The sequence below is a fragment of the Filicampus tigris genome, chromosome 22, assembly GCF_054856515.1.
Source record: "Filicampus tigris isolate MCC_2025a chromosome 22, RoL_Ftig_1.0, whole genome shotgun sequence".
Lineage (NCBI taxonomy): Eukaryota > Metazoa > Chordata > Actinopteri > Syngnathiformes > Syngnathidae > Filicampus > Filicampus tigris.
Window position 1 is genome coordinate 733,932 of NC_141238.1, and position 20,408 is coordinate 754,339.

Here is a 20,408-nt window from a genome sequence, read left to right on the forward strand (position 1 = left end):
CCCCCAAAGTTATTTGTCACGGCATGCGAGTACCGCCGGTTCTTCAAGCGTCCAATGTATACAAACACAACCGATTACATAAAAAACATTGGTTTCCTTTTCCCTCATTGGGATATCTAATTCTTAGACAATATATCTTTTTTTAACTGAAATGAAACAAATCAAATGTTGCCTTGGAAATAAATAGGCAATGTAATTTGGACCACCAACTCAGAGGCGGCACAATGAACATTTCTTCATTGAGCAAGCGGGCCGCTTTTGAGGAGGACCCCCCCTCTCCCAAGGCGTCTTCCTGCGGCCTTTCATCTGATTAAATGGACTCTTCCATTATTCTAAACAACAGTGTATCATCAATATAGCATCATGTTATTGGGTTCAATGTTGCCCACTCGGCATCCACTGCAACCTGGTCAACCTGGAAGGGGGATTCCCCCCCATCTGCGGCCCCTTCTCAAGGTTTCTCGTTGGATTTCAGAAAACCCACGCAGGCACGGGGAGAACATGCAAACTCCACACAGGAAGGCCGGGCTATTCCATTTAATTGCATTAACAGTGCATAAATGTACAAAACTACTTCATTCTATTCCTTGGTATAATCAAACGGTCTCAATTAGAATAGAATGGGGAAAGTGTACAAGCAGAATCGGGAGGAAATGAGTGGCGTCCCACTCCAACTACAACTCCCAGAATCCTTTGCATCCGCAAAGCAATGTCGGCCATCTTGGAAAGTAGCGGTGAAGAAAGATTGATGCGGTAAGCTCTTTTTTTTTTAAAAAAATAAATATCTATCCATGTTTGAAATTCCTCCACATAGTTTCGTTTCTCTTCTCGGGTGCATCACTGAACATTGAACCCGCGGGGTCTTGCCGCGCCCTCGCCCCGGTGACCTTTCACCCGCCACAAGCCCTCCTGAGCCTTTTGTTGTTGTTGTTGTTTTTCTACTAGCAGCTCGTCGAGCTCCAGGGGCACAAATGGCAAGAAAAACAGCAGACTGGAGAACCTTTGACCCAACTCCACTCGACCAGTTAATTCACACGATGGCGCCGGAAATCCTCTGAAAGCCGCTAGTTGCTTTAGCTTCATTTAGCCACAATGCTAACAGTTGTCGAGTCCAGTGTCAGTCGATAAGCAGCCAACCGGGTTCTTCCAAATACTTTCACGAGCTCGACTTCAAACCAAATGAAAACGTGAGTTGATGTACTGGCTCGCAAACCGGCGTGGGAAAGTAATGACGTTAGCTTCCGCGGCTAACGGTAGCCGTTTGCGACAGTGCCGCACGTCAATACCACGTCACTTCACTTCACGTCACGTCACGGCATGTCGGCCGTCCGGCGCCAACTTTGAAGGTTTGGGCCGCCACTTAAGACGAAGAACAGCATTCGAAATTCCAACGTGGCTCACCTCCAAGCTCGTTGGGGAGCCCCCCGAGTCTGGAATGCAGGTTTCCAGCTTGATAGCGAGCATACTAACCGCTACCCTCACTTGTCAAGTCTTCGCGTTCGTCAACAAAGCCACGCCTACCTTGTCACCTGACCCATACGGCCCCCGCCGCCATGGTTAAACGATAAGCGCCAGGGTACTTCCGGGGGCACTTGCGCTGACCTGAACTGGAAACCATGTCAAAAACTTGTTGTCTTTGGGGTTTCCGCCAGCTACTGGCTTTGTCCAAATTCACAGGTTGAGTCCTCCGAAGGCCGCAATTTCAGCCGCATGGCGTCACTTCCGGCGCAACTCAACCTCACGTAGTTTCCAAATTCGGTGCAAACCAAATACAGTAAAAGGCTACTCGAGGCAGAACAAAATCCTCAAGCATTTTTTTTTTTCATCCAAGTAACCTAATTACTCAAGGACTTGATTAACTGCCCATACAGCTGGAATCACAATATCTGTTCTGAGTCTTCAAATATATATATATATTTTTACAGTTTCAGTGAATAAAACAACAACAACAGCAAAAACCACACGGGTGATGGGCGCGCCACGTTTACGTGCTAAATCTTGCAGCCGAGGCTTGCCGTGTGGTTATTGACGTGTGGTCAGGAGTGGGGCACCCGCGTGTGACGTGGTACCGTTAAAAACCCCGTTCTTGACGCCGTTTGGCTGACTCGGACCAACCGGGCAGGTCTGAAATGTAGACGGGAGCTCACGGACAGACTAAAGTATAAACAAATGCCCAGCCCTAGTAATAGTGATGCGTGGATATTTTTTAGCCACGCTTACTGTATTGCAAACTAGTCACAGATGGTCAGAAACAAATGAAAATGAGTCACAACAAATGAAAACTGCTCTGTAATTCCTGACAAAGAGGAAGTCAGCAACTCATGCAAACAATTTAGCTCACACAACATCTTTTCGCTTCAACTTATGGTTGAAGTCGTGAACGCTTGTGCCACGCCAAAGTCCCCTGACTGGATTGTTTTTTTGGGGGGGTGGGGTTTGTCCCAGGTGACCCGGCGGCCATGTTTGGGGCTAACCGGAAGAAGTTCATGGAGGCGGGGCTGGAGGCCGACTACGCGGCGGCGGCGGCGGCGGCCGACGAGTCGGGCGGCCTCTACTACAGCCAGCCGTCCGTCTTCCCGCCGCATCGCGCCGACAAAGACGTAAGCCACGCCGTGGCTGACCTCGTCGGCGTCGTTGCCGGCGCCTTCAGCGGGATGCCTTTGCCTTTCAGATGATGGCCTCGTCGGCCGCCCCGTCCCCGGGACAGCTGTCGCAGCTGGGAGCCAGTCTCTACGGACCTCAGAGTAAGTCCCCGCCACCCGTACCGCTTCAAATCATTGACCGCAGCGAGAATGGAGCGCTCGCCAGCAAGAAGCAACGCTCACATGCCAACACGTTTTGGAGCAAAGAGCCACTTTGCCGGGGCCCGGATTCCAACACGGAACCTTTTGACCAACCGCAATAAAGATGCGGATTCTTCTTCTTCTGCTCCTTGTCTGCGGCGCGTTCAGGTGCGCTCGGCTTCCCCATGCGCGGCCTCAACAGCGGTTCGGCGCCACCGCCACTAAGTCGAAGCGGACTCGGTCAGTCGGCCGGCGCGGCCATGCACGCGCCTCCCTCGCCCAGCAGGTACGCCGCAACTCCGCATGCGCGGCCAACCGGTCGCAGGCAAATAGTCCCAAATTGGTGCGGATTAACAAAAGCGACCAGACCAACTAATGACGTCCGGTCAGCAGCGCATGACAAAAAAAAAAGCGCAGAGGTCTTACCTTGCGCGTGTCTCGGCAGGGGGATTCTGCCCTTGAACAGCCGCAGCGTCCTCAACCACAACCAGCAGGTGGTCGGGCCCGCCGGCCAGCCCATCGGGATGGGAGGAGAACGGGGGGGCGGGGCCGGGGGGAGGAGTCCCGGCAGGTCCTCGCCCAGCGTCATCGGAATGCCCAAACAGTCGCGGCAAGCCTTCACCATCAACAGGTACCCTCTGACCTTTGACCTGCAAGTCAGGAAGTCATGTGACGAGCGTGCGTGCGTGCGCCTTGCAGCATGTCGGGTTTCGGCGTGAGCAGGAATCCCGGATTCAACATCTTCAACGGCACAGGTGAACCCGACTCGCAATTTGGACGGATGGCATTCGCCACCGTGCCAAAAAAAAAAAGGTCTTTGAGCCGAGTACTGCGGAGCTACTCCATTCCATTGCTGACCTGCGTGGCGTTGGCAGACGGCAGCGAGAACGTGACGGCTCTGGACCTGTCCGACTTCCCGGCGCTGGCCGACCGCAACCGGAGGGACGGAGGCGGCAACCCCGCGCCGCTGCTCAACCCGCTGGCCGGGCGGGCGCCCTACGGTGAGCGAGCGAGCGAGCGAGAGAGAGAGAGAGAGAGAGTGTGTGTGTGTGTGAGCGAGAGTCATTTTGTCACGGTGGTCACGGCGACCGACGCCGCGCCCCTCCCCGCAGTTGGCATGGTAACCAAGCCGTCCAGCGAGCAGTCGCAAGACTTCTCCATCCACAACGAGGATTTCCCAGCACTCCCGGGCCCAAACTACCAGACCAAAGACCCCAGCGGCACCAGCGACGACGCAAAAACGGTGACGCGCGCAATGACACGCACGCACGCACACCGTGCAAAGTGCGACTTACCGGCAACTGACTGTCATCTGGGCCGTTCAGAACCTCATCTCTTCAGGTAAGCCCGCCTCCAACTCCGACGGGCCAAAGTTTCCGGGTGACAAAAGTTGCGCGTCGGCGAGCGGCAACAACCAGCACAAGAAAGGAATACAGGTGCTTCCCGATGGTGAGACGCACCGGCGCGCCTGCACGCGCACGCCGGCTCGCACACTCATGCCACTCACGTGCGCGGCAGGACGCGTGACCAACATCCCGGCGGGCATGGTGACGGACCAGTTTGGCATGATCGGCCTGCTGACGTTCATCCGGGCGGCCGAGACGGACCCCGGCATGGTGCACTTGGCCCTGGGCTCCGACCTCACCACGCTGGGCCTCAACCTCAACTCGCCCGAGTATGACCTCCGCCGCCGCGTGCCATCCTGCCCGCCGCCGCCGCCGCCGCCGCTCATCTTCTCCTGTCGTCCCCCAGGAACCTCTACCCCAAGTTTGCGTCTCCGTGGGCGTCGGTGCCGTGCCGGCCGCAGGACATCGGTCAGTTAGGCGACGCGCGCGGGTGAGTTCAGGAGCGCGGGCTGATGGGCGCCTGTTGTTTGCCTTTCTCCCCGGCAGACTTTCACGTGCCGTCGGAATACCTGACCAACATCCACATACGCGACAAGGTACGACTGCCCGCCAGTGCGTGTGCGCGTGCGCGCCTGTTGACATTGTGCTGCCGTCCAGCTGGCCGCCATCAAGTTGTCTCGCTACGGTGAGGACCTCCTCTTTTACCTTTACTACATGAACGGCGGCGACCTGCTGCAGCTGCTGGCCGCCGTGGAGCTGTGAGAGCCACGCACGCACGCACGCACGCACACACTCGCTCGCGCGGCACATCGTACCCACCGTGTCACCGTGTCAGTTTCAACAGGGACTGGCGCTACCACAAGGAGGAGCGCGTGTGGATCACGCGGGCGCCCGGCATGGAGCCCTCGCTCAAGACAAACGCTTACGAGAGGGGGACGTACTACTTCTTTGACTGCCTCAACTGGAGGAAGGTTGCCAAGGTAACGTGCGCGCACACTCAAGCAAACACACAGACGCACGGGCATCCCCTAACGGAGACCCAACCCCCCCCCCCCCCGATCAGGAGTTCCACCTGGAATACGACAAACTGGAAGAGCGACCTCACGTTCCCTCCTCCTTCAACTACAACCCCGCCCAGCAGGCCTTCTGATTGGCCGGCCGCCAAGCCCGCTCTCCCGCCTTTGGCGGTCCGGGACACGGACGTTTGCGTTTGAACTTTCATTTTCCGGACCCGACGGTCCCAACGGCGGCGGCCGCCGCCCTCCCCCGCCGGGGCGTCGGCCTCCCAGGAACAGGAAGTGGACTTTGTAGCACCCTTTCACAATAAAAGACAAAAAGCATCATGATGTCATGTGCTTTGGGGACATTGCGCAAGCCCACTGAGCATTGAGTCCAAAGCCGGTTGAAGTAGTACATGTACTGGTACACTTTTTACCATCCTCTCTTGGACTAGAAAACAGTCTCACAAGTAACAGCTACTTTCCCACTCGTGCTACTTGTGGCCTACTAGTGAGCAATTCAACCTTACCGATAAACAACTGTGCCGCATTTGTAACGGTACTAGGCCCACCAGTAGCTTCTAATATTCTTTTCAGTCAGTGTTGCGACAAGGACATGCTACTAGCGATGCAAAACCGTCAACCGCATGCACGCTACGAGTACTACGAGTGACTGACACAGTTCTACTCGTTAACTTCTAGCTTTTCACTAATGGTGCTAGTAGCACGCAAATGTCAACGAGTGCAGGGTTTTGCCGAGTAACATGTACTACTAATGAGGACAAAGAGCGTACTTGCACATGGATCTCAAGCTGAATATGTAAAAAAAAAAAAAAGGCCACGTATTCGTCTTAAGGTCCAAGTACTCTTGGTCCTCACTAGTGAGACAATTTGAGTAGAACATGACATGAGAAAATGATTTGAACTGGTAGGCATTTCTGAATGCTAAGTAGGATAACTGCAAGTGAGGTAAAAGTAAACTTGGGCATTTTGGTACCACTAGTAGAGCCCAGGCAGCTACTAGTGCATGTTACATGACTGCCAATTGGGCCTGGCGGTGTTACTAGTGCAGCACGGTCATTCAGCAGTAAGGTTTACTCGCGTAGGTCAAAAGTGGCATTACTGTAGTAACATTACAAGTAGGCTAGTAGTTGTCCTACTGGAATGCCGAGTTGGCAAGCCACGTATTTGATATCCTTGACATTGAGCCGAAGGTCCATGTACTAGTACACTGTTTGTCCTCACCGGTGAGACAAAGCATTTTTTTTCCCCAACTAGTAATGTTTTTCCACTCGTGCCAGTGGAGCTGCTAGTGGAGCGCTAAATGTTAACTAGTCAAAGTCTACTGGTAGAATTTTGCCTTATTAATGTCACTAGTGGCCTGACTGGCAAGACGAAGTCCCACTAGTATGCCCTGTGAGAGAGGACAACCAGTGTACCAGTACACGTCAGAAATGGAATGAATGCGCAGAGGGAAACCCGCAAACATGCCTCCAGATGTTATTTTTTGTCATCAAAGCAGAGGACCACCCGCATTCCTCTACCCCTCCACAGGAGGGCGCCCTCCGCATCAGGTTGCCATGGGGACAGCATCCAGCCCCCCTGCTGGTTTCCATGACAACACCTCACGTGACCTGACTCAATATGGCAGCTAGTGTTTTCATAGCAACAAAAACGTTTGTTCTTTTTTTCAAAGCAACAAATAAATATTCTGATAATGAAACTGGTTTTGTTATCTGTCAACCAATCACTCACCGCTGTCGTGACGTCACTGCGCTTTGTCCTCGCGGCGGTGCCGTCGGCTGACGGAGCAGGAAGATCAATGCGCGATGATGACGTCACCATACAGTCATGATCTGCTTATTTGATTGGCTGGAGGAAGCACACACACACACACACAGACACGCGCGCCAACATATTTAATGATTCTTTTATTTAGCGATCCAAATAGTTTTCGTTCGTTTATTTGCATAAATATTTGTCTTTTAATAACTCATAATGCAAAGGGGCAAAGAAATTAGAGAAAATGTATTAAATACTGAAATAAATGAATGTTTAATTGGCCTATTGATATACATTTCAAAATAAATAATTACATCAACTTTTAAGTAAATAGATGAATTAAATGTGACGTTAAGTATCGACTATTAATGCATTTAATTCTTTCCATTTTTAATCGTCACCATGGAGTGTCACAGGCGACCATTATTGAAGCGATCGTGATTTGAGCATGGACATGTACACATTCACTCCACTTGGAGAACTTTTCGGGTCGTGAGCGGGTGCGCCACATTTGATGTGGCAAGGCCCCGTTCGCTCACGCATGTCAACTTGACTCAACTTTCCAAAAAGTAAGCCTCTCATTCACCCATTTCACACACACGAACAGATTTGGCACCCAAAACAATGTCGTTTTGAAAGCTGATGATTACACGCCCCGTTCGGCACGCACATTTCATTCAATATTTGTCATCAGCAACAGGGAGACACAAATGACATGCGTTTACATTGATTTGATACTTGGAAAGTTGTTTGTTGAATTTTGAGTGCTATTGTACTTTCTTGTGTTATGTTGACTGAAAACACTCTATCGTCATCACTGCGAGTGCGTGCACCGTAAGCGTCGTCGCCCTCTTGCGCTCGCTTACCTGGTCAAGGTTCCGGGGAGCGAGTGACATGGTGACGGCGACTGTCGCCTTTCGTCGGATGGCGTCGGCGCGGCGTCCGGACGAGACTTTCACGCGCGGCGCCGCTGTACCGGGTATCGGTGCCCGCGGGTCTTTGGTCAACAACTCTTCGTCGGCGCTGCTGCACTTCGACGAGCTTCAGCTGTTCCTCAAGCCGAGGGTCCCGCCCACTTGCGCGCGGTTCAGAATGGGACTCAAGCCCAAGGAAACGCCCACTTTTCACCGGCCAACCACGTGTGTGAGACCGTGTGACAACGTGTTTGTGTCATCCAACATTAATGGCAAACGTTACACGTGTAATTGTGACGAGCAAGTAAGCGAAAACCCAAACTCGCCACACGTCACCTGCGAGCGAACAGCACAAGCGGCCTCGTCGTGAACGCGTCATTTGACGGCCATGCTGACGACGCGCTGTGGTTGGTCGGCAGACGCACGCCGACGCGACAGCGCCCTCTGGTGGGTGGGGGCACTTGACACGCTCGCAGTTTCGACCAAACGCGCGTACCCTTCTCGTTTCAACCGCCACAAGTGCTGAGGGACACACAAATGCGCTCTGAACTCACGCATTCAAAATACGTAGCACACACGTGGAGAAATGCACGCATGTGTAGACACAAAATACAGACACGCACTCAAGGACAAGCCCAATCGCAACCAGACACCGCTTCGTGTTTTATTGGGAAATGTGACAGGAAGCCCCCCACCGAGCTGTTTGCGCTTTCGCGACGGCGCGTGGCAAAGTGCCGACGCTTCGACTTCTCCCGAGATAAACGCACACCTTCGCATTTCCCAAAGCATCCCGTGTGGCCTTGCATGACAACAACCAGCAACAACTTCAACAAATTTCAGAGTGAGAAGCAAATTTCAATTGGTCCGGGGCTCAGTTGGCTTCATGACTTCATGCTCATCAGTTTCATCTGAAAGCATTTTGGGATAAAAACCCATGTTTTTTAGTTGTCTCAAATAAAGACTTAAAGTTGTCATCATTTCAAGGTAAGAGTTGGCTTTCTACGCAGACACAAAATAATCGTCCTCCGGTCACACAACTTAAAGCTCGAACTGTATTGAAGTTGTGACGCACCAACATTTTTTATTTTACAGGACTTATTACATATTCTTCATTTTGTTGCTCAGCTAAATCTAAAATAATACATCGCATAAACAAAAGTGTTTTTAGCTTATAAACGCTGACAGTAAAAAGTGTTCGAATAATGTATATACTTCCTGGTATTGATTATTCATCATATTTACACCCAGTAATAACTTTAAATATAGCCGTGAAGTCGAATATAAAAATAAATGCATTCTCTTCCCTTTGCCGTCATCGAAACGTGACGTGCCGTCTCCGTGGCGACGCCTCCGTCCATCAGCGGCCCGAGCGGATCAGCTCTGAAAGCAAAGGCGGCAAGGCGGCGTGAGGTGAGGAAGCTCACGCCAGTGACCATGTCAGACGATATCTTCGGCCGATCAAGTCAGACTGATGCCGAGTGGCGCGAGCTGACGATGTCACGAGCCGAGGTTGCCATGGCGGCATGAGGCGAAGCCAGCACGGCAGCGGCGTCGCGGCGGCACGGTGTCACGCGAGCGCATCGCGGCGCTCGTTCTCACCGCGGCACAAGTCCGGGTCGAAGTTTTCGTAGATGGCGTAGTCGCTCCGATGCTTGCGCGCTCTCAGGACGTCGCGCAGGCACTGATGCAGGAAGGCGTACTGGCACTGCAACAGGAAGTGACGTCAGCACGACCACCGGGGGGGGGGGGGGGGCGTGCGAGGGCGGTCGCGCTCTCACCTCGGTCTGGACCATGTGCTGGCGGTGGAGGCGCAGGTCAAAGACGCAGCCGTACACGTCCACGCCGCCTTTGGCGTCCAGCTGCTGCAGCAGGCGGTCCAGCGCGATGAAGGTTCCCGTGCGGCCCACGCCGGCGCTGAACACAAACGGGCAAAGCCGGACCGGGGCCCGATTTGGGGAGTCAACGTCAAGTGGAGGGACGCCACGGTGCTCGCCTGTGACGGAATGACGCCAACCTGCAGTGGACGACGGCGGGCCCGGCGGCGGCGGCGGCCGAGCGGTCCGCGAAGTCTCGGACGGTCCTGACGAACTGGACGAGGGAGTGCGTGCCGTCGGGGACGCCGTGGTCGGGCCACACCGTGAAGTGGAAGTGGCGGACGCAGCGGGAAGCGCCTCCTCTCTCCTGCAAGGGGGCGCAGTCCGGACGGTCGGCGGACGGTCGGCCGGCGGACGGTCGGCGGCCGCGCGAGCGTCGGGGCCACTCACCCGGGAAATGCGGAAGTCGCGGACCGTCCACTCGGGAAGAACCGACTCGGACGTCATCTGGACCAGCAGCTCGCCGTAGTACGCCGCCGCCTCCTTGTGGCAAGGCCAGTACTGCTCGCACTTCACCTGCGCGCGTCAACAACGCCATCGGGGCGCCGTCAATACAACGTCCCGACATCACGGCGCCGTCGCCATCACGTACCCGCCCCTTCTCCACGCACTGCGTCACCATGACGACGACGCGCACGCCGTGTTCCCACAGCATCCTCCAGAAGTCGTCCTTGGTGGCGGGCAGCGGGCCCTGCGTGGCCACGTACTCGCGGCGGAAGTTGTAACCCTGCAACACGGCCGGCCGGGGGACACCTCACAAACGGGACGCGGGCAAGAGGGCAAGCGCGCCGGCGGGCACCTACGGGAACGTAGCTGGCGTTGATGTAGTCGGAGCACGAGTCGTCGTCCAGACACGACAGCTTGACGCGCGTGGAATCATCTAGAAAAGTGCAGAGGCCTTAGAAGGGGGCGCGGGCGCAAGCGCGGGGGGCGGCGGGCGGCGGCTAGCCGAAACGCACACGGCAGGACGTTGTTGTAGCGGTTCTTGGCGCGGTTGTCGGGCAGGCGCGCCGCCTCCAGCGTCTGGCTGCGGCCGGCCTCCTTCAGGCCCTTCCGGTCACAGCTCAAGTTAAGAGGCGCGGCTCCCCCGCCGGCGTTGGCCCGCCCACCGCTTACCTCAAACTCCTCCGACATCAGGACGCTGGCGTCCGCTTGCAGCTTCAGCACGTGAGACTCAAAGTGACTCGCTTTCACCGGACTGCGCGCACACACGCACGCACGCACGTCACAACATGTCACATCGCACACCAAAGGGGAAGAAGTTCCGATTGCACTCGCCTGGTGACGCGACGAGCACTGTCAAGGACGAAAAGCACGTTAGTGGGCATGAAACGCACTCAGACCCAAACCCGCGCACACTGACCTCCTGACCCCCGCGTACATCCCAGCGTGAGGCCCCTCCTTCCACGGATTCATCCTCATCACCGGGCTCTCCTGCGCCGCCCTGCTGGAAGGCGGCAAACAAACGCAAACGACCCCGGTGAAAAGCGCAAACCTTTCCGAGGAGGCCGCCACCGGAGGGCGCCGTACGTACACTTTCCTCACTCGCTGGCGGTACAGCAGCAGAGACACCGCGGCCACCATCAAGCCCAACAGGAACATGCTGGCGCTCACGCCTTCCACCGCGCCCCCTAGTGGCTCTGACGGCAAACGCACACGCAGGCGCGTCACGCAACGGCTCGCTGTGTGTGCGTGTGCGGGCGCGCGTGGCTCACCTGCATGTGTCCTGAGCGGCGTGGACAGGTAGGTGTCACTAAAGAGCGGCTGAGGAAACTCTTTGCCGTTTTCATCAAACAGTCGTGTGAATGCTCGCACGCTCAGCCTGCATGTGCGCACACACGCAAGTGTGTTGCAAGTGTGTTGAAAAACATGAAAAACATGCGCCCCCCCAACCCCCCCAATGGTGACCTGTAAGAAGTTCTTTGCTTGAGCGGGCCATCGCAGAAGTCTCCGTAGCTGTCGCTCAAGTAGGCGTCGTCGCGGTAGCGATCGCAGGCCCCGCCCAGCCGGTCGCCGCCCGCCCCCAAGTTGACCTCCACCAACTGAGCGAACGGTCAGTCAGCTCTCACGTGTGCGCGTGCGCGTGCGCGTGCGCGTGCGTGCGTTCGACCTGGCTGGCCGCCATGTTGGCGTCTTGCGGGCATCGGTTGATGAAGTAGGCGCTCTGGTAGGCCCGGACCGAGGCGTTGCGGGCGTAGTGGCGGTAGGAGGGCAGCGGGTGGCGCTGCTCGGGCAGCACCGCGTCCTCGGCTGTTTCACAAGACAAGAGCGGCCGCTTAGGAGGCAGAGACGCACGCCTCGGCCGAGGCGAGCGAGCGAGTACCGTCCGACTGGGCCACGATGACGGCAAAGTATCTGACGGCGCCGTTGACGTCGCTGAACCACGAGCAGTTGAAGCGAAACAAGATGGACGACGACGTCACCTTGGCCGCGCCGGCGCTCACGCTCACGCTGGGGGGCGGGGCCGGGGGGCCTGGGACACACAGCCTGTCAATCAAATGCCCGAACGTCCGCACCGCAGCATTTGCGCCCGCGAGACTGACAGTCAATCATGGTGACGGCCGTGCCGGTGGTCGGCGCGCTGGTGTGTCCGTGCGACGCCACCCTGACGCTGACCGCGTACTTCCGGAATGGCTCCAATCGGTCCAGGGTGATGGCGGTGACTCCGCCCCCCAGACGCCGAGCCGAGATCAGCTGGCCGTCGTCGTGGCGACGACACTCCACCTCGTACGAGTCCAAGTCGGACACGGGAGGAGACCACCGACAGGACACGCGCGATGACGACGCCGGCACGCAGCGGAGGGAGCGCAGGGGGGACGGACCTGCGAGGCACGCACGCACGCACACTGACGGCAAACGCACGGACGGGACGGGGAGCGAGCGCGTGGGGCCGTCCACTCACCGGTCGCGACGCTCCCGTGGATCGGCCGGCTGGCGACGACGGGCCCGGCCAGCGCCCCGCCCCCGCTGACGGCGGCCACGCTGAAGTTGTAGCGTCGGCCCGGAAAGGCGCCGGCCAGCAGGCGAGACGTCGCCGCGGCTCCCGCGGGCGCCGCGGACATCCGGTCGGGGGGCGTCCACGTCACGGCGAAGCCGCGGTAGTCGCCGGAGGCGGGGCCGGCCCACGACAGCTCCAGCGTCCCGTTGGCTGGGCCCGGCTCGATGGACAGCCGGCTGGGCGGGGCCGGGGCTGAAAAGGAAAAGCTCACCTTTCGACACTTCTTTTTCTCCCGCTGTTCGTGTGCATTTCATCGTTGGGCATTTTTCAGTTCGCGTTGTTTTTTGGAATTCAGCGATACGTTTTGAGAGCACGCCTGCGTGTTTGCGCTCACTTGTGCGTGCGAGCGTTGAGGCGTTGCCGCTCATCTCTCCGCTGCGCGTGATGACGTCGAGGCGGTACAGCCTGCCGGGAGTGAGCCCGCTGAACACGTGACTGCTGCGCTCCGCCCCCAGCAGCTGGGCTCCCACCACGGCGCCCGACGGCTCCGACAAGGTCACCTGACATCCACACGCAATCAGCTCTCACATTCGAGCCTTTCTGGGGAAGCGCTTATGCTAGCTGGCGTCGCGCCGACCTGGTAGGCGCTGCGCCGCCCGTCGCCGTGGCGCCAGCTGCCTGTCAGCCTGTCCGTTTGGCCGCCACTGTCCAGCTGCAGCCACCTGACAGGAGAGGGCGCTGCCGACCGCGCCGCGAAGAAGGCGTGAGTGACGGCAACCCGCACCGTCGTCCTCGTCGTCGTGACAACTGACCGGTCCTGGCGAGTAGCGCCGAGTCGCTGCTCAAACGTCGACTCCAGCTGACGACTTGCAGCCGGTGCAGAGTTCCCGCCTGCAGGCCCGTAAACACGCAGGCGTCCACGCCCGGCAAGACCTTCTGGACGCCCGCCGGCTCGCCCCAAACCTGCGGCGCCACGTTAAAAGCGTCAAATGCGGAAAGGTTGGCGCCGGCCCGCGCCGACGCCGACGCACCTGCCGATGGCGGTTCCCGCCGGCCGTTTCCCGCCCCTCGCCGTCGTCCCCGTCCGCCCGCTCGGCCAAAGCGAAGAGCGACACCTCGTAGACGTCGACGCGGCCGCCCGAGTGGCGCCACGAGAAGCCGAGAGACGAGGAGTTGCCGGACGTCGCCGTGAGGTTGCTCACGGCCGAGGGACCTGCACACGCGCGCACAGTGGGCGGAGCTTAAAGCCGAGCCGGCGCGCACGCAGACAGCCGCCGATCGCCACTCACGCGTCTGCCCTTCGGCCGTGGCCTGGGCAGAGGCCACGCCCCCGCTGAGCGTGAGCACGGTGACGCGGTACCACGTCCCGGCCGTCAGTCCGTCCAGGCGCTGCGAGCCGCCGCCGGCCGGCAGCGTCCGGCGGGCCAGCGCTCGGCCCGACTGGTCGCTGAGCAGCAGCCTGAAGCCGTCGTAGACGCCCGCCGGCCGCTCCCACGTGACCGTCAGCCCGTGCGCCGTGTGCTCCTTGTCCGCCTGCAGGCCGCTCACCCGGGCCGGAGCTGAGGGCGCACGCGCCGTTACTGCGGCCGTCCGTTACGAGCCCTCCTCGGAGTTACGGCCACGCGGCTTTTGACTTTCTGGCGAGGCGTTTGCACCTGTGCGGCCGGACGCCGTGTTGCTACTGGTCAGCTCCCCGCTTCGTGATTGGACGGTGAGGTTGTAGGCTTGGCCCGGGACCAGTTCCAGGAAGTCCAGAGAGGAGACGTATCTGGGGACCAGTCGAGTTTCCACCGCGCCGCCGCCCTGGAGACAGGAAGCGTCAGCAGGACGCAGGAAGTGACTTTCCTTTTTTCCCGAGCCCGACTCACCGCAGCGGACAGCGAGACGGCGTACACGTCCACGTCTCCGAGCGCGGGCGTCCACGTGGCCGTGAGCGCGGCGTCGACGGGGGGCCGCGGCGGCTCCAGGTGGAGGTTGGTCACCGTGGCGGGAACTGGACAGGGAGATCATCAGAAACCGCGATCGCTCGGCCATTTCAAGCCCAAAATTTGAATGAAAAGACGCCGGCCCATCGGCGCGGAACGGTACCCGTGCGTCCCTGGACGAAGAGCGCCCTCTGGTTGGGCCCGCTGAAGGTGGACACCACCATCTTGTAGAGGCGTCCCGCCGTCAGCGCGCCGAACCGGTATCGCCGCGCGTCGCTGGCCAGCGCGACCGGCGGGAACACGCGCGTGTCGTTGAACAGCAGCGTGACCTGCGCACACGCGCCGCACGCGCTAAGCTAACACGCTCCGATTGGATTTGCGATTTCGCCACGTGACTCCGGCGTACCTCGTAGTGGTCCGCGTCTCCGGGGGCGGGGCTCCAGCTGACGCTCAGGTCGGATGATCCCGCGTTGCTCAGCGACAGGTTGGACACGCAGGCCGGAACTGAAGAAAAAAAAGAAAATAAAGAAGAAATGTCAACGAGGTCCGGCCCCATTCGGTGACGGGAGGCGTTGTGTTGACTGACAGGTGCGTCCGTCGGTGGCGGCGCTGCTGACGAGGTCCCCGCTCCACGTTTCCACGGTGACGGTGTAAAGCCGGCCGGGCGTGAGCGAGCCGAAGACGCAGTCGCCGCGTGCGGGTGCCAGGCGTTGCCTCTGCACCGCGCTGTGGTTGTACCACACCGCCACCACGTAGGCGTCCACGTCGCCCCACGCGTGGCGCCAGTACACCTGACAGAAGGCACGCGGCTCACGCCAATCGCGCCGATGACGCTAACGCTAACGTGTTTGTAACGCACCTTGAGGAAGTCGTCTCTGGCCGAGTGGACGGCGGTCGGGTTCTGCACCGGGGCGGGTTCTGCGACGCAAAGTACAAACATGAGTGCAAGGTGACGTTAGACGACGAAAACGAAACGCGACGACGTGGAAAAAGCACGTTCGGATGGATCAGGGCACGACAAGATAGTCCAAGGTAAGGTGGGAACGACAACAAGGGGGCGGGGCAGGAAGGAAGGAAGGGCAGCAAAGCCTTCCAGGAAGTCGCCGGCGGGCCTCACGTGTGCGTGCGTAAACCCGGGTGGCGTTCTCCAGGCTGCCGCTCCTGCTTGCAACGACGACGGCGTACATCCGTCCGGCCGTCAGGGAGCTGAAGGAGCACTCGGGCGCCGACTGCGGCGAAACGGCCTGAGTGTGAACCGCCGCCGCCGCGCTGCCGCCGCCGCCGTCCTCAAGGCGGACCAGGTAGCTGTCAACGACGCCCACTGCGGGACGCCACGACACGTGCAGCGTATCCGGACGCCCGCCGTTCACCACCGTCACCTCGGAAACGGAGGCCGGGGCTGCAGAAACGCGCCGCAATTTTGGGGCGTCAACCTTCTCACGGGATCAGCGCCTTGTTGCTGCGCGCACGGGCTGGACTCACTGGTTCTTCCCTCCAGGCTTGTGACTTGGGAGCGCACGCCGCCACTGACAGTGACAGCCTCCAGCCTGTAGAGGGCGCCGGCCGTCAAACCGCAAAGCAGCAAGGAGGCGGGGCCGACCGCAGCCGCCACGCTGCGGTTCTGAACGACAACGCTGCACAACAACACAAGCGGTCAGCCGGCGCTTCCCTCCGACGCGCTCGTGGCAGCTTTGTGAGTTGGCGCCACCTGTCCTTGAGGAGCGCCAGCGTGTACGAGTCCACCTCGCCGCGTGGCTTCTCCCAGGACGCCTGGAGGCTGTCCACGCCCGCGCTGCGCAGCGTCATGGCGCTCAGCGCCTTCGGAACTGGAACGCGCGCGCACGCTTGAGACACGCAAACGCACACGCAAGACGACGGCGGCGGCGACGACGACGCCAACCTGTCCGCCCCGCCACCACGACAGACGCGTTGAGGTTTCCGCTCCTGGTTGTCACGGTGATGTTGTAAATCGTCCCGGGCGTGAGGACGTTGAAGGTGCACTCCCTCACGTGAGGCTCCACCTCCCTGGTAGCCACGGTGACCTCGCCTAGACGAGGGCGGCAAAGCGGCCGGTCAGCCGGGAGGCGCCGCCGGACGGGCGGCGCTTGTCGGGGGCGGGGCTACCGTGGCCAAGGCTCAGGAAGTAAGCGTCCCGCGAGCCCGAGGGGGCGTGGCTCCACATGGCGCTCAGGGACGTTTCGTCGGCGTGGCGAATGTGGAGGTCGCGCACGCGCGCCGGAACTGACCGCAACGAGTCACGCGTGTAAGTGTTAGTGTAAACGTGTGTGTAAGTGTGTGCGCGTCTCACGTGCGTTTCCATCACAGCTGCTTTCCGCGGCCAGCGCTCCACTTTTGACGGCCAGCGTGGCTCGGTAGCGTTGTCCGGGAAGTAGCCCCGTCCCGGCGAAGGTGAAGTTGACGGCCTCCTTGGGTAGGTCGGCGGCGGCGGCGACGACGACGTCCCGGGAGCCGTCGCGGAGGACGAGGCGGTAGCCGTCCCAGTGACCGGCGGGGGGCGCCCATGACAGGAAGAGACCCCCCGGGGGGGAGGGCGTCATGGCCAGGAGGGACACCCGCGCCGGAGCTAAACGGCAAGACGTGGGAATTGTTGAAATGAGCGAGCGCGCGCAAAAGGCGAGGGGCGACGGGCCACCCGCTCCCACCCGCGCGCGCGTCGATCTCCGACGCGTTGAGCAGCTCGCCGCTCCGGGAGCTGACCGTCACGCGGTAGGCCGAGCCGGGGGTCAGCCCGTCCACGGTGACCTCGGTGGCGTCGGCGGGGAGAACGATCGGCGGCGGGCCGGGGCTCAGCGACACCAGCAGGGCGTCGGCGCGGCCGGCCGGGCGGCGCCACCTCACGCGCAAGGCGGCGCCCTTGGCGGCGGCGGCGGCGGCGGCCGTCAGGTTGCTGACGGCGGCCGGCGCTAAAGACAAAAGGCGGTGAGACACGAGAAACTCCAAAGAACGTGTGCGGCGGTCGGTACCGGTTTGAGCCTGGACGGCGGTGTGGTTGCGTAGACCGCCGGCCTCGGTCGCCAGGGTAACGTTGTAGCGCGTGCCCGGTGCGAGGCCGTCGAGGACGCGCGAGGTGGCCGTGCTCTCCATCGTCTCGTTCAGCAGCAGATGCGCTGGCGGGAGGGGCACAACGCTCACGTGACTCCCCGGCCGGCGCGCACCAAAGGCGAGCCAAGTCACGTACCGGAATGGTTCCGGGCGACGGGGGAGGGTCCCCACAGAAGAAGCCTGAAACGCTGAGTCCTGCCCGGGCCCGCCTGCCAGGAAAGCGCCAGGCTGTCGCTCCACCTGGACGTCACACCGAGGCCCCGCGGCGCTGACGGGCCTGACGCACACGCACACGCGCAGACGCCATTACAGCTGCTCTGCTGCCCCCGGTGGTGACCGCGGGAAGTGACGTGGGGGCAAATGGAAGGACCTCAATGACATTTCTTAAGGCTCAGACAAGTTGAGGAAAACAAGAAAGTGAAAGGGTCAACATTTATAAAAGAATGTTGTACTTTGGGGCGTTACTTCCACCGTCCCGCAGCGCAAGAGTACACACACAAAAGAACAATCGAGGACGGGAAACGAAATGGGGAAATGAGAGCTCGGCCCAGCGTGGAAACACAACAACTTCTGTTTTGGACGCCTTCCAACACACACACGCACAGGCCTTATCAGCTCCCGTCAGCCGGCTCTCCCTTCCTGTTTCTAATCGGAGCGTTAGCGAGGGCAAGCTCCACTAGCGGGGGTCACGGGCGGCCATTTTGTCCGACTCGCCAACAACACGCGGAAGCAGCGTGAGCCGCATGCAAAGTCAGTGATGAGTTATTTGACGCCTGCCTTCAAGACAAAGTTGCTCATTTCCTGCAGGTGCCACAAGATGGCAGCAAAGCCAACCGTTGTGAGCGAGACGCCCGCTGGCAATATTTTGCGGCGGCCTAGCTGAAGCTAGCTCCTATAGCTCCGATTTTGGCTCACAATACAAAGCGCAAGAGCAAGAAAATGTCGACACCCGTGTTGCGTTTTGCCAACTTACTGGTGCGCACGCTGACGTTGGCCACTTCCCGCGCGCCGGCGGAACCGACGTGCAGCACGTACGCGCTTCCCGGTTCCAGGTGTCGCAGCTCACACGTGAAGACGCCACCGTGGAGGCCCGGCCCCTCACTTCCCGTCACGTTGGCCTCCGCTTGGGGTCCTCGCTCCTCGCGGCTTTTGCCGGCGCATCGGACGTCTTCGGCGGCGTCCGCAGACGACACGGCCGGGGAGCAGTTGCGCCCTGGCGTGCTAACCGTTAGCTCAACCCCATCCCAACCGGACGTCACCTCGCAGATGGACGGGCGACAACCGTCCGACGCCTCGTCTGTCCCGGCTGAGCCGATCAGAGCCTGATGGACACATCGGCCGTTTTTTTTGGTCACCGGAAATTGGTTTCAAAAATGGTTCATTCGCCTCACTAAAGGCAAAGTCAAGTCAAGCAATGCACTCGTCCAAAAGACGGCCTTCGTATTCATATTGCGTGAGTGAAATATGAAAGCGGCGGCAAAAATGTTGTCCCCCTTGTCATTTTGCCACTTGTCCTTTCAGTCCAAAATGGCATCACGTGACTGCTCGTTAGCTGAGCAACTGTGAAGTCATTTTTGGAGAACGGCTGAATCGGCTGCATTTTGCCCCTTCCGCTCACGCAATGTGAATGCGAAGGCGAGTGGGGCCGCGTAGCGCATATTGTCGTCAACAACAACCCTTTTCACGCATTCATTTCAGAAAACGGTTTAAAAAGGATAAAATGCCACACTGACTAGATTGAACATGATGGTGGCGGAGGGCGGCGCTTACCTGCAGCATCCACACGACGGCGACGCGTGGCCAGAGGCGGCGCGCGGGCATTTTGGAGGCGGGCGCGGGCGGCTTCGGGCATGCTCGTCGGGCCGCTGGCCGCTTCTGCTCGGCGCTCGGGCAGACGACTCGCTTTCCGCCAGCGCCGGGACAACTCCGGGAGCTCCGCCTTTCCTGCCGGCCTCCTTTGTCCTCCGCTTCCTGTCTGGCCGCGCTGCAAATAACCCCCGACGCCCCCCAAAACACACACTCGCTCTCCGCGACCATTTCCCACAGCGCTCGGCCTCCGTCTCGACCGGTCGCCAGACAGCCAAAGACCGACGCGGCCGCAGTCGAGGCCAGCGTACGTGCCGACACGCGAGGAACTGCTCGCCGGGCCGTGTGTGTGTGTGTGGGCACGTGTCCAAATCGCGTGACGCTGGCATGTTTTGGGAAGGCCGGAGGCCGGTTCCTAACCCCAGCAGGGGCGTAGCCAGAAATGTGAAAAAAGTTGAATGGGGTGACTCGAGCGTGGCTTGAAACCCGAATCTGTTTTCAGCGCCGCTTCTCGTTTCCGACCATAGCGCGAACCCAAAACAGGTCGAAAAGCACGGCCGAAGACGCAAACTGGAAAGCCAAACTTTGAGAGAAGTCGCGTGAAGATGCGCAATGGAAACCTGCCGCTGCGGCGCCCCCTTGGGGCCGGCAGGTGAACTGAAGGCCAGTGCGGCGAGCTTGTTTTGCTTCAGTCGACTTTAATGGCAGACAGAAAACATTTTTGCCAGTGGGCTACAAACACTGTCACGTGACGCATGATCAAGGTCTGCATTTCAACAACTTTTGGAAACACACAAACATTTGCGACATTTGGAATTATTTTGTTCAATTTTTTTCTCGCTCACACACGCAACAGACAAAATCTGGAATGAACTGTAGAAAAATAAAGGTCCTTTTGGCTCCAATAAATAAATATACTACCAAAGAGATGCCAGCACCGCTGCGGATTCCCCCCCGCCCCCCCAAAAAAAAAAACACA

General features: G+C 59.2%; 2 protein-coding genes across 7 annotated transcripts; one reads left to right on the plus strand and one right to left on the minus strand.

The window, feature by feature from the left end:
* Positions 1 to 776: 776 nt before the first annotated feature.
* LOC147126306 (CCR4-NOT transcription complex subunit 2-like) lies at positions 777 to 6,850 on the plus strand. 5 transcript variants are annotated; one of them, XM_086021977.1, is made up of 15 exons: positions 780 to 1,346; positions 2,446 to 2,600; positions 2,672 to 2,744; positions 2,952 to 3,069; positions 3,229 to 3,414; positions 3,483 to 3,538; positions 3,659 to 3,784; positions 3,896 to 4,026; positions 4,109 to 4,232; positions 4,302 to 4,458; positions 4,536 to 4,597; positions 4,676 to 4,725; positions 4,787 to 4,814; positions 4,965 to 5,109; positions 5,193 to 6,850. In XM_086021977.1, exons 1-15 carry the CDS (start codon positions 1,196 to 1,198, stop codon positions 5,341 to 5,343), a joined length of 1,713 nt encoding a protein of 570 aa, XP_085878103.1. In that variant the 5' UTR covers positions 780 to 1,195; the 3' UTR covers positions 5,344 to 6,850. The 5 variants fall into 5 exon arrangements, with proteins under 5 accessions (XP_085878099.1, XP_085878100.1, XP_085878103.1 ...); XM_086021976.1 differs by having other exon boundaries at positions 782 to 1,346; positions 4,787 to 4,887; XM_086021974.1 differs by having other exon boundaries at positions 779 to 1,346; positions 3,659 to 4,026; positions 4,787 to 4,887.
* Positions 6,851 to 8,878: 2,028 nt separating this feature from the next.
* On the minus strand, positions 8,879 to 20,396 carry ptprb (protein tyrosine phosphatase receptor type b). 2 transcript variants are annotated; one of them, XM_086022273.1, is made up of 40 exons: positions 19,394 to 20,396; positions 18,597 to 18,945; positions 17,760 to 17,900; positions 17,545 to 17,688; positions 17,224 to 17,484; positions 16,869 to 17,144; positions 16,685 to 16,801; positions 16,461 to 16,607; positions 16,269 to 16,386; positions 16,043 to 16,194; positions 15,678 to 15,959; positions 15,420 to 15,478; positions 15,147 to 15,351; positions 14,967 to 15,064; positions 14,724 to 14,889; positions 14,504 to 14,628; positions 14,291 to 14,438; positions 13,925 to 14,194; positions 13,667 to 13,848; positions 13,448 to 13,598; positions 13,273 to 13,373; positions 13,030 to 13,195; positions 12,600 to 12,887; positions 12,241 to 12,519; positions 12,021 to 12,170; positions 11,808 to 11,947; positions 11,606 to 11,739; positions 11,413 to 11,519; positions 11,232 to 11,337; positions 11,061 to 11,141; positions 10,976 to 10,993; positions 10,814 to 10,895; positions 10,657 to 10,747; positions 10,501 to 10,577; positions 10,290 to 10,424; positions 10,088 to 10,213; positions 9,838 to 10,004; positions 9,602 to 9,737; positions 9,423 to 9,528; positions 8,879 to 9,203 (listed from the first exon to the last, which is right to left on the minus strand). In XM_086022273.1, exons 1-40 carry the CDS (start codon positions 19,658 to 19,660, stop codon positions 9,181 to 9,183), a joined length of 6,171 nt encoding a protein of 2,056 aa, XP_085878399.1. In that variant the 5' UTR covers positions 19,661 to 20,396; the 3' UTR covers positions 8,879 to 9,180. The 2 variants fall into 2 exon arrangements, with proteins under 2 accessions (XP_085878399.1, XP_085878398.1); XM_086022272.1 differs by having other exon boundaries at positions 11,061 to 11,144.
* Positions 20,397 to 20,408: the final 12 nt, after the last annotated feature.